General features: G+C 26.1%; 1 protein-coding gene across 2 annotated transcripts; it reads right to left on the bottom strand.

The window, feature by feature from the left end:
* Positions 1–3,488: 3,488 nt before the first annotated feature.
* LOC130813778 (protein TIFY 10A-like) lies at positions 3,489–5,720 on the bottom strand. 2 transcript variants are annotated; one of them, XM_057679648.1, is made up of 4 exons: positions 5,632–5,720; positions 5,379–5,520; positions 4,878–4,953; positions 3,489–4,103 (listed from the first exon to the last, which is right to left on the bottom strand). In XM_057679648.1, the coding sequence occupies exons 2-4, from the start codon at positions 5,494–5,496 to the stop codon at positions 3,674–3,676; spliced, it is 624 nt and encodes a 207-aa protein (XP_057535631.1). In that variant the 5' UTR covers positions 5,497–5,520; positions 5,632–5,720; the 3' UTR covers positions 3,489–3,673. The 2 variants fall into 2 exon arrangements, with proteins under 2 accessions (XP_057535631.1, XP_057535632.1); XM_057679649.1 differs by lacking the exon at positions 5,632–5,720 and having other exon boundaries at positions 4,878–4,947; positions 5,379–5,590.
* Positions 5,721–12,100: the final 6,380 nt, after the last annotated feature.

Here is a 12,100-nt window from a genome sequence, read left to right as displayed (position 1 = left end):
GCATGGTGTGTTGCATATTGCTATGTCAATACTTCTGCATCTACAAATTTCTTTACAGACTCCTCGTATTTGATCTCATTGTACCTAAAATAATTAATTACATTAATAATATGCATAATTAATATGTCACAGAAAAATAAAAGATAAAAATAAGAAAGGTCCGAGTCTCATAAGATGTGCTATTATCCTTAGGTCCAATCGCATATTTTGTATGACTTGACCTTTTATTTTTTTATTTTCTGTTGTGATTGGTGTGACTTGAGTGCACATTTGATGAGGTGCATTCATGTGTGACCTTTGGGATGGAATCTCATGAATGTGTTAATGTGGATGTATTAAGTTAAGTTTTGATGATTGATTTATGATGGTGATTAAGTATGGATTAACAAGGTAATGAAGTGTGAGAGTTATGGGACTTAATGAAGAAGTGGAAAGGTTGATTCAAGATGCTCTACTACACAAGTCGAGCAATACTGTCAGAAGCCTCTGAAGAGCCGCTCGACCAGCTCGCTCGACCGAGCGAGCTCCAGGTTTGGTCGAGCGAGCAGACAGAATGCAACCAGAAGCTTCTTGAAGTCCGCTCGACGAAGTCGCTCGACCGAGCGAACCCCTGTTTTGGTCGAGCGAAGTCTCTGATACTCTAGAATGTTGTTTTATGACTCTTCATGTACTTAGGGATGTTTCATTATCATTTAATCAAAGCTTTAATGTACTTAATGTAACTTAGTGTGATCTCTCCTATAAATAGAGAGCTCTCAATCACATTGTAATTATCCACAAAATACACCCCAAGCCAAACACTAGCCTATATCTCTTCTCTATTGTAATTCTCCATATTTGAGAGTTCTTTGAACTCCTTTTGATAATATAAGAGATACTACACACCGGAGGACGTAGCCTTAGTTGGGTGAACCTCGTTAAATTTTTGTGTCGTTTTATTGTTTTATTTTCTCCTACAAACATCGATATTATTGATAGCGTAATTTGTTTGTCACAAAACCTCATACACTCGATCTTGGTAATATTGGAGTTTGAAACACATTGTTCGAACTCTAATACATCGTCGTTTTTCATTTTCAATTGTGTATTTACGAAATTAATCGAAAATTAATCAACAAATAAAAACGTTAGAATTGTGTTTAGAATAAGCATTGAATTCGATGAATTCATGGGTTACGTACGTTTAATAAGAATTGATTTTGATGAATTGAGAAAAAAATTAGATCCTTTTTAGAGGGAGAGGCAAAATTGGAATATTTATGAAAAAAATGATGACAAATTAAAAAAGATGACAAATAATAAGAAGTGATTATATTTATTTTTATTCAATATCATATTATGAAATTTATTAATTTTCCTACATCTTTATAATTATTAATTTTTATTCAAATAATAGTAGAATAAGAAAATCAATATGTATGCATTCAAAAAATTACGAAAATTCCACATGGTAATCCTGAGGTATTGGATTCTCCATGTAATAATAACTAAAGTTTTTTAAAAATTCACGCGGTAACCCTGACATTGACCTAATTCATTTTCTGTGACCTTTTTACACAAAAAACATTAGAAAAATCGTTAGTTTACTAAAATTAAAGAATCCTGTAATTGAAGAATTTGAATTCACCTTATTTCCCCTATTTAACTCTCTCAACATTACATTTTCCCCATTTCATCCTAATCCCTTAAATCCTAACCCTAAATCCCCAAATTTGAAATACAAATTCAATGATATATCTATCACCAAAGATCACAAAATCAAGCTCTCGACAAGTGGTGGATGAAGATCGACATTTTCTGCCCCAATTTTGTGTCACTTATTCTAGGTCAATAAAGCCGAGTAACTTCAATTTACAAGTATTTCAATTATTCATTGCTGTAATTCAAACCATTTCATTGTTGCTTACAAGTAAATTTGAAGAAGAAATTCGAAAAAAAAAATCATTTTAAGCACGATGGTTTAAAGAAGGAATCCTAATTTAATAGTAGAAGGAGAAATGAAAAAAACTAGGGTCTGAATTTCGGGGAAAAAAATGTGATTCGAGAAAAAAATGTGATCCAGGGGAAGATGGGGGATTAGAGTTTATGTTTTGGGGGAAATTTAAATTTCTACTGTAATGGATTAAAAGGATTAAATAGGTGTACATGATGCTTTAAGTTTAGTAAACTAACGTTTTCTAATGTTTTTTTGTGTAAAAAGGTTACGGAGGATGATTTGGGTAAATCTCAAGGTTACCGCATGAAGTTTTAAAAAACTTTGGTTACCACGTGAAAAATCCAATACCTCGGAATTACCACGTGAAATTTCCCTAAGATTAATATGTAGCAAGAAGATTAAGACGTGAGAAATATGCTAAATAATGAATAGCTTTACAAAAATGAAAATAAATGAGAAGTCTTCTAAAAAACAAAACGTACAACTATACTGATAAGTAGGAAAACTGTCCTCTATGACCATTATTATTATTATTATTATTATTATTATAGTTATTATTATTATTATTATTAATTCCATCTTTTGAGTTTAGTTCTAATTGATCATCAGCATGTCATTTTTATTGGTAGTTGCCAAGGTTTTGATTAGATTTATGACATAATTGATCCAACTTGATTAAAATACGAGTTATTTGATAATTCATCTTACTTTTGTGTTTTCTGATTAATGTTCGTGAATGGATGCTATTCATGGATGTGTCTTTGGATAGTCGTTTATTGTAGAACATTACATTGAAAACACACATTTTCTAAGTAATTTGGTGTTTGCGTCAATCTAAGTGTTGATTGGATGAAACAAAGTGATGAATTGATATCTCCTTTATTTATTAAAAATCAGAGACATGTGCATATATTTTTTTGTTACTTTTTCTTTGAAATTGTTCTTAAACTTACCAAAGTTCAAACTCTTAAATAAAATATTTTTATATCCAAGTTTATCAATTATTCACCTATCTACAACTTTATTCAGTGCTCGGAATCATTGAGTTTTTTATTTTTATTTTCAGTATAAAATTTCATTTTTATAACCCAAAGTATAGTGGAGGTAAATATTATAACAGAAAAGTTTATGAAATGACTTCAAAATTTATTTGGAATAAACATTAAATCTCCAACCAATTCGTTTTGTGTGTTATATTAGTTTTGCTGTATTTTTTATGTAAAACTTTTAATATGAATTTTCCACGTATAAGGAGGGAAGAGAATTTAATCTAAGTCGTATATAGTGAAAATTGTAAACCTTTTACAGAGATGGGAGGAGGTACCTTCAACCATTAGATGTGTAAGATTAGTAGTATGTCTTAGACGGTTAATACATCTTGATTGATCTTGTAATTTGACCCATTATTAATGGAACGCCTTATTCACGAGTTAATAGATACAGCTCAACCTTTAAACCATCAAATTGACTTGCCCCATTAACCAGATTTACTAACTGTCAATATGAGCTGAAATTAAAAAACTCATATTTTCAAGAAAAGAAAAAAAAAACATTTTCAATAAAAATACGAAAAAATAGTATATAATAACCAATTGATATAGGTAATACCTTGCTAATCTAATAATATAAAGTGGTTGAGAATTACCCAACAAGCAAATCATCAAAAAAAATTATACATATAGAGGATCTCACTCTCAAGAATTTCCCTTAATTAATGTCGTAGGTTTCAACAAAAATCTACAACTTTAACTCTAATAATTGTAGCGTGTACGATTTTTTTATCGTGTTGAATTTTTGAGGATTTAAATCAGACACTTTTACCATTGAACTCTCCAGATTGTATGGTGCATTGCTTGCGATTCTATGTTTTCTCTTCTCCATAAATCGGTGAAGGGAGACTCGCCTTGCTAGCGGTAAATCAGACAAGCTGGATGTTCCTTGTGCGAGCTGAGTAGTTGTAGTGTTGATACTGCGTGAAGTTTGAGTTTGAGTTTGAGTTTGTGCGTCGTCTTTAGCATTTATGGTTCCGCGAGTAGCAAGGGCCACAATTTCACGAGCATTGTCTTCAGGCAGTTCATCGAAAACTAACACTTTTCCTCCATAGAATATGGTCATGCTTGGTGTTTTAGAAGTGTTTTTAGCCTCTTCCTTTGCTAGTGGCAATTCTCTGTACAACAGAAAATATTTACGGCATGATTTGAGATTTCGATCGGAGTAAAAATATAATTTTTTTTTATAAAACTTTGTTTATTTTATATCTTTTTGCGATGTTTAGTCCTTAATACAAATAAATAAAAAAAACAAAATTGTTGTAAACTACTAGTTGATGCCTTTAATTTAAAAGTGCTCCATACAGTCTAACTCAATTATTGATGCACTAAATGCTACAATTATATTAAGTCTATAAATCAAGAAAGAAAATACACCAAAAATATAGTTAATCTGAATAAGAAATGCACATTAAAATAACTGTTAAAAATTAATATGAGTAAAAGAAAAATTAAATCGCTAAAAGTCTAGTACAACTCATAATTATCGCACATTTTGGTCTAATAGTATGCTTATTTCTAATTATATGAGGTTAATCAAAAATAAGAATTTTAGAAAATATATGCAAATGGTTGAAAAAAAAAATACTCGGGAGGAAATGCACTCGTCAAGTCGTCAATCTCATTTATTCGCATCATATATTATTTGTTAGAAGCATCAAATATTGCTTTTTGATTTTATAAATTTTATTTTTCTTTTTAGTAATTAACCGATTCCCAATCATGGAGAAGTAAAAAACTTAATCAATAGGAGTAGATATATATTATAATCTTAACAAATACTACTAACATAAATCATTTCATTCAACAACTAAATAATTAAGCAAAATAAATATAAATATTATTGGATTATATATTTTTTTAAAGCCATGAAATTGAAAATTTTGAATTACCTTGAGTCGGCCATAGGAAAGAGCTCCAAATTGGTTACAGGATTTTTTGCTCCATATACATCTTTGGCACCTAAATCTTTTCCAGAAAATAGGATACTTTCCGTTAATAAAATAAGATTCGATTCTTTACACCCATCTCTATTTTCTACTCCAATATAGAAACATTTGCGATCATAACCCTTCTCAATTTAGGAAAAAATCATAATAATAAAGAGTTAAGACGCTTAGACTAGTATCCGAATTATTTAATTTAAAAATTTATTAATATTAAATTAGTAATATATAATAAAGAAAAATGACAGTTAATTATGTAATACATAAAGAAAAATTTATTAATATTAAATAATGTAATATAAAATATATATGTTGATACAGATGTGTTCGTTTGAACTTTCTCATATTAGTATTTTCGATTCGCCATAATTAGAGATACAAATAATCCATATGGAGTACTATAAAGCTGAGATGAAGCAAAAAAAAAAGAAAAAAAAAAAAAAAAACCTTTAAAAGCATGAAGGTGTCCAAGAGTCCTGTTCTCCTTCAAGAAATGGCTAAATCTGGAACATGTTTGTATAAAATTAGACCTCATCTTTTCTGGATACGTCATCTCACCTTCCATTCTTTTTTCTCTTTCGCTCTACAACTGTTAGTTGAACCAGAAATATACAAGTAAGAAATGGGAAAAATGAGGAAAAGCAAAATATATAGTCTTTATGAGAGAGAATTTTAAGGTTTTAATTAATCAATTAATTACGTTATTAAGGAATAAGTAGGAAGATTTGGATTTCAATATATTCCTCCAAAGACCACAACTTCACAACTCAAGTACACCACTCGTGGTTTTAACTTTTTGAATGGTGGTTCTAATTTTATTTTGTATTATTTTTATTTTTAGATATTGATTTTTTATTTTAATTTTATTTTATTTATATATTTTAATTATCTTTTAAAATTTTAACACAATTTATTTTTTCTCTTTATTTATTAGTAATATTTACTTTTTTTTTTAGAAATATACTTTCTTCGTTTCAAAACACTTACAATATTTTTTTTTTACTCAATTCAATACACTAATTTAATCTTTAATATTTCTAATTTGTATAATAAAAAATTATAAAAATTTAATATTAATAATTTTTATAATAACTCAAATCAAACAAGATCTCCTTTGACAATATTTTAAAATTAATTATAAATTAAGAGTAATAAATGAATAGTCTTATAGTTTCTAATGTTGCAACTAATATAAAACGGAAAAAGTATTCCTTTCTCTTTGATGTAAATCAATCAGAATAGGTGAGTACTCAATTTTAATCATTTTGTCTCATTTGCTTTGATATAAATGCTAAAAAATTTAGTATAATAAGTTAAAGTAATAAGATGTTTAAAAGTAAAAAAAAAATAATTATGTCTAAAAATAAAAATAAAAATAAAGTAAATTAATTAAAATGGATTAGAATGAAAAATAAGTGAAATGCACCTCAAGTTGTTTTGTCGTAGATATTTTTCACGTGTTTATTGCGTGGGATCTAAGAATAATGGTGACTATGCAACTCCATTATTCAATCAAGATAAGGACGTCGGTGAGAAGCTACAACTACAATTTGATTGATTGTTTAAAGAAGAAAAGTTGTACACCATTGATGTAAATTAGATATTTTATTATATTTTGTGTGTCCCTTGTGCTTTTTCAAATATACCCTTCATATATTTTGTGTGTTTTTAAAGATGGGATTTATTTTTTAAAAAAATAAATTAAGTACAATTTTTCTGAATTTCGCTTTTATAGGTTTTACTTTTGCTTTATTTTTTAAAAATTAGGTTTTTTTAACTATCAACATGATCAACATGTCACCTCTATTTTTTTTTTATTTTGTATTTATATCATAATAAAAAACATTTTTTTTATTTTTAAAAGCAGTACATGACGATCAGTCAATTTTATCGTCGTTTTCATGTAGTGGGATCAATGAGAATGAATCTCAGGTCTCGCCCGAACAATATAATACTTGTCGACATTAAAACAAGATATGACTAATCTCGTAGAAAGATAATTAATATTGAAAGATTATGAAATTTTTTAAAATACTCAACTTTAAGACTCTTCATCTGAGATAAAACATATACTTTCATTAAATAATTTTAGTTCATTATAAATAAACTCTAATTTAATAAATACCATATCAAGTCTATTTCTTAATCAAGTTAATTTAAAATATAGTTGAAATGAAATTAACTGAATTGAACTAAAAGAAATAATAAAAATATAAAAATAAATGCTCCACATATTAAATTTAACTAAACTGAAAACAAGCTGTAAAGTACAAGTTTTATAAACTAATTCTGAGTTTCTATCTAAAAACAATTTGTACAACTCTAAATTACAATTAAAAAACAACAATTAGCTACTATTTTAAACCCAATCAAACAATCTATCACATTTTAATAATTCATAATTCCATTTTCCATAAAATAAAGTCTTTTATCCCACTCATTTTAATTTTTTATAAAAACTCTCATAACATAATTTAAAATAAGGAGTAAAAAATGAATGAGATTGAAATTAAATTCTCTCTATTAGGAGAATTAATTACAACAATGTAAGAGTTTTATATTTCCGTATCTTATGTACCCTTCAACTATCTGTAAAATACTACCAAAAATTCTATGTGAAAGCTTTTTTATGTGACACTCACATTTACGGTTCGTTTGTTTTAGTAGTACTAATATTGATAATGAAAATATTTTATAGTGAAAAAATTTTATCAAAAGTTTTGTGTCATTATTCTCATGGTAATAAAAAAACTTTAATCATAGAAAAGTTATTTTTGGTACAAATTTTTATTACCACCTAATAGCACATCTCCCATTGGTAATGTATTGGAATCAATTTTATGAAGAAAATGAGATGATTGAAGTTGGACAAATATGACCATTAAGATAGCCAAGAGATTTTTCAACCAAAATTACAATAGTTTTGATTCCTATTACCACAGATTAATACCACATACCAAACAGACCATTAGAGTTTTAGGTTGTGTTTTTTATTTCATATTTTCCAAAATTTTTTTTATTATTTTACTAAATATATATTTTTTTTGTTGGAAATAACTTATACTTTATCTTTCCAGAAATTAGTTTTTTCTATTATGTTGTAAAATTGAACTTCATTTAATTTTATAAAGCATATGTCTAAACAATACTAACACACTGTTTAATATATGAATAATTTTGCAAGTTACAGTTTTAAAGTTTAAATGTTTGTCAATTGCAATCTTAAAGTTTATTTTTTGTAAATTACAACTATCAAAGTATCAAAGTCTACAAAGTTCAGGCCAAATCCCATGATAACGACAACTTTAGTGGTCGCAATTTTAGGTTAAGTGGTAAAAATTTTGTAATTTGGCCTGAACGCTATAGACTTTGATGCTTTGCTGACTGTAATTCACAAAAAATAAACATTGAGGATGTAATTAGCAAAAGTTCTAAACTTTAAAACTGTAATTTGCAATTTTATCTGATACAATTACATAGTAAAAGTTTGGTCATTTTTTATTACAAGTTAGGTACAGAAAAAGAAAAAAATTAGGTGAAAATTAAATTTAAATCTAAACCCTATTGATTAAACGACTGTTAGCTCTAATTATTGGCCGGTTTGACCACCTGGAACTTGGATGATTAACCAACTGTTATAGAATATTTAGTAAAAAATACTCTTTCCGTTCTCTAATGTTCTTCCCATGTGGAATATTCAATCTTAAAGATAGATAAATTTGATTAATGTTTTTGAGACATATTTAGAAGATAAAATATATCAATGTGATCTTGTTAAATTCATCTTAGCGTATACTTTTTATTATGTATTTTTTATAATTTTTTATTATGCGTATTAAGAGATATTATAACTCAAAATTTGCCTTAAAAACTGGGCTAAAAGTAAACGGGAAGAACAAAAAAGAACGGACAGAGTATGTATTTGTTGTTGGCTGCTTATTAGAGAATAAGTAGGTAATTTATCCCGTACCTATTTTAGCGGCCAATGTCTCGACCAATTTATCCGGTACCCGACTAACCAGATATCCGACTATCCGGATATCCAAAATTCCGAATACCCACAAATGAAAATCTCTAGTGGTAATTGGAAGTTGTTTTGGTGGAAAACAACATATCTTAAATGGATACTAATTCTGAAATTTAAATTTATATAACATTATTTTGGAAATTTGTAATTAATGAACAACCTTTTGGTAAAAAACTCAAAATAAAAAAAAAAAAAAAAAAAAAAAGCAAATTGTCATACACCTCATAGTCTTAAAAGTATTACTTGACAAAATTCAAATCTAAAAATTTGGTACTTTTGGTACATACTTTATTTATTATAATTAAATTAATTTATTATAAAGAATAGATTAATAAGAAAAAGTTGACAGCTAGCATAGGAAAACGTTTACTTGGTCCACTTAGTAAACTCATTTAAAAATCAAAATAACAAAAGAATTTATTCAAATTCTTGAACATATTGTTCACATGTTTGGAAAATTAGTGAATATGCGTGAGAAAATTGCTGTGGGCCCCTTCTTTTATAATAATTTTGCAAGTCCAACAAATGTTGGGTATTTAGGTTTTCATTTACTACTATTTTCAAAATAAGAGTCCGTTAAGAAATTCTTAAAGAGAAAATTAATCCATAATTTTGAAAATACCTAACTTTAGTTTGTTGTGTATTTACTTGAGATAAATTTATTTGTATGACAAAATAAATCATATAATTGATAATTTAATGTGTAAAACGAAACAACATAAAATTACAATTGCTAATTTATTTATTTTTAAGGTAAAAATGCAAGAATAGAGTCACTACCTAGCAATAATAATACTAATAATTATCAAACAAATAAAAAGTAATTAGACAAATATGACAATAGTTTGCTAAAACACTAAACTAATCTCCTAATTATTATAATTACAAATTATTTAATTTGTATTTGAGAATAAATATTTCATTTTAAAATATAAATTTCAATTATGAAATTATAAATGGAGAATTTAAAAATGATAAGGTTAAAAAGTCATTTTAAAATTCTCAACTTTAACTATTTTTAATTGTAGATGTAATTGGACTTAAACCCAAATTTAATTTTGTTGACAATAACATAAAATCATCATTATTAAACATACGATGATCTTTTTAACACAAAAATACTCATTTATATTTTTTTTTTCAAAATCGTTATGTAAAAACAAAAAAAAATGCAAGAATAGAAAAGGGTGTGTTCGATATAACGTATTAAGTAGCGTTTAGCAGTTCACTTTAGTTAAAACGTTTTAAATAACGTTGAGTGTTTATTTTGGTTAAGTAGAGTATCAGTGTTCGACAATATAGTGTTTTAAATAACATTTAAATGTTTGACTGATGGGACAAAACAATGGTGAATACCATTATTAATAAACATGATCAAATATGTTGAATTAGAACAACAAACTAAAAAGACAAAACTGAAATATACCTGATTTCATAGCACAGGAGATAATCTTGAAAACGGAAGCGATTAGATCTTCTAGATTAACACGTATTCACTAAAGTGACGACCCTTATCACTCTTAATTCTCTCTGATAATGGGATGACAGAAGAAAAAGAATATGTATAACCTAGAGACCATAACTGCTATATATATATAGTAACTTGTGACTGGTATTCGGTCTATCATAGAACCCAGTCATAAATTGAGTCTCTAGACCCTCTACACATTTAAGGCCCACAACCTATTGATATGTTTAAGCCCAAAGCATTTAACTTTAATTAGATCACTTTAAGTAGGACATAAAACAATAAATTAATTATAATGATATATAAATATTTATATATAAGCCAAAACATTAACAACTGTTTACAAAACGTTGATAATTAGTGTTTGAAATAGCAATAGAAAATACAGTAGCGTTTAAGAAAATTCACATCCAAGTTTTTATAAAAAATAAAACAAAAATTCATAATTTTCTCAACAACCAAGAAAAATTGATTTTTTTTTTCAATCAAAGCTCTTTGGGTTGTTAACTCCTTTTAGTCTTTTACTTTGACTTGCAATTTATTGTTTTTGCTTTTTAATTCAAAGACTCTTTTCTTTTCTTAATGAGTATGTTAAAAAAATTAGTTTACGTGTTACTCCGTATGTCCCAGGAATTTGCCCTTTTTCTTTTAATTATATCTCATTAAATTTGCTCTATAATGAAAATTGAAAATTCTTATAGGACAAAAATAGTATTTTCACTGTTTTGAAATATTTACTACATAATAATTTTGGACATTATTTATCATTCAAGCTTAATTAAAATATTGCGACTAATGAGTAAGGAAAAATATAGTCAAGTGAGATCTTGCTTGAATCGACTAATCGCATACTTTCATAATATTAAGTTTTTATTGTTTTAGATGTGTCTAATTTAATATATTAATAGTCAAAATAACATATTGAATTGCGTAAAAAATCAAATTTAGCAAGTATCGTAAAACGAAAGAATATAGTTCATAGTAGTACATATTTTTTATATGATCATTCAGAATTCTGCACTAAGCCGCTGTTTTGATTTAAATTTTAATCTTATCATTTCTATACAATATTATTTTTGACTACTATGAATCTAATTAATAAATTCTAAAATAATTTTAAATTTAATAAAAAATATTTAAAATTTAAAATTAATTAACATGATGTGAAATACTATTACACAATCCTTAAACATCGTTACCCTTTTTATTTTATCGCCACCCATATTTTAATAAATTGAAGATATTGCCCCTGGACTATAATAATAATAATAATAATAATAATAATAATAATAATGATAATAAAAATAAAAAAAATATTTTTAAAAAATAATAACAACAACAACAACAACAATAACAACAACAACAACAATAATAATAATAATAATAATAATAATAATAATAATAATAATAATAATAATAATAATAATTATAATAATAATAATAATAATAATAATAATGATAAAAATAATAACCAACTGTTATTTTTATTATAAAAATAATAATATTTATTATTATTATTATTATTATTATTATTATTTAAAAAAAAAATTTTAATTTTTTTTAAAATGTTATTTTTATTTTTATGATCATTATTATTATTATTATTATTATTTTTTTTTTTTTTTAAATATTGTTTTTATTATTATTATGGTTATTGTTATTTTAAGTCCAGAG

The sequence above is a fragment of the Amaranthus tricolor genome, chromosome 5 (genome assembly GCF_026212465.1).
Source record: "Amaranthus tricolor cultivar Red isolate AtriRed21 chromosome 5, ASM2621246v1, whole genome shotgun sequence".
Classification (NCBI taxonomy): domain Eukaryota; kingdom Viridiplantae; phylum Streptophyta; class Magnoliopsida; order Caryophyllales; family Amaranthaceae; genus Amaranthus; species Amaranthus tricolor.
The sequence above is the reverse complement of the archived record's forward strand: the minus strand, read 5'-3'. Positions and strand labels throughout refer to the sequence as shown.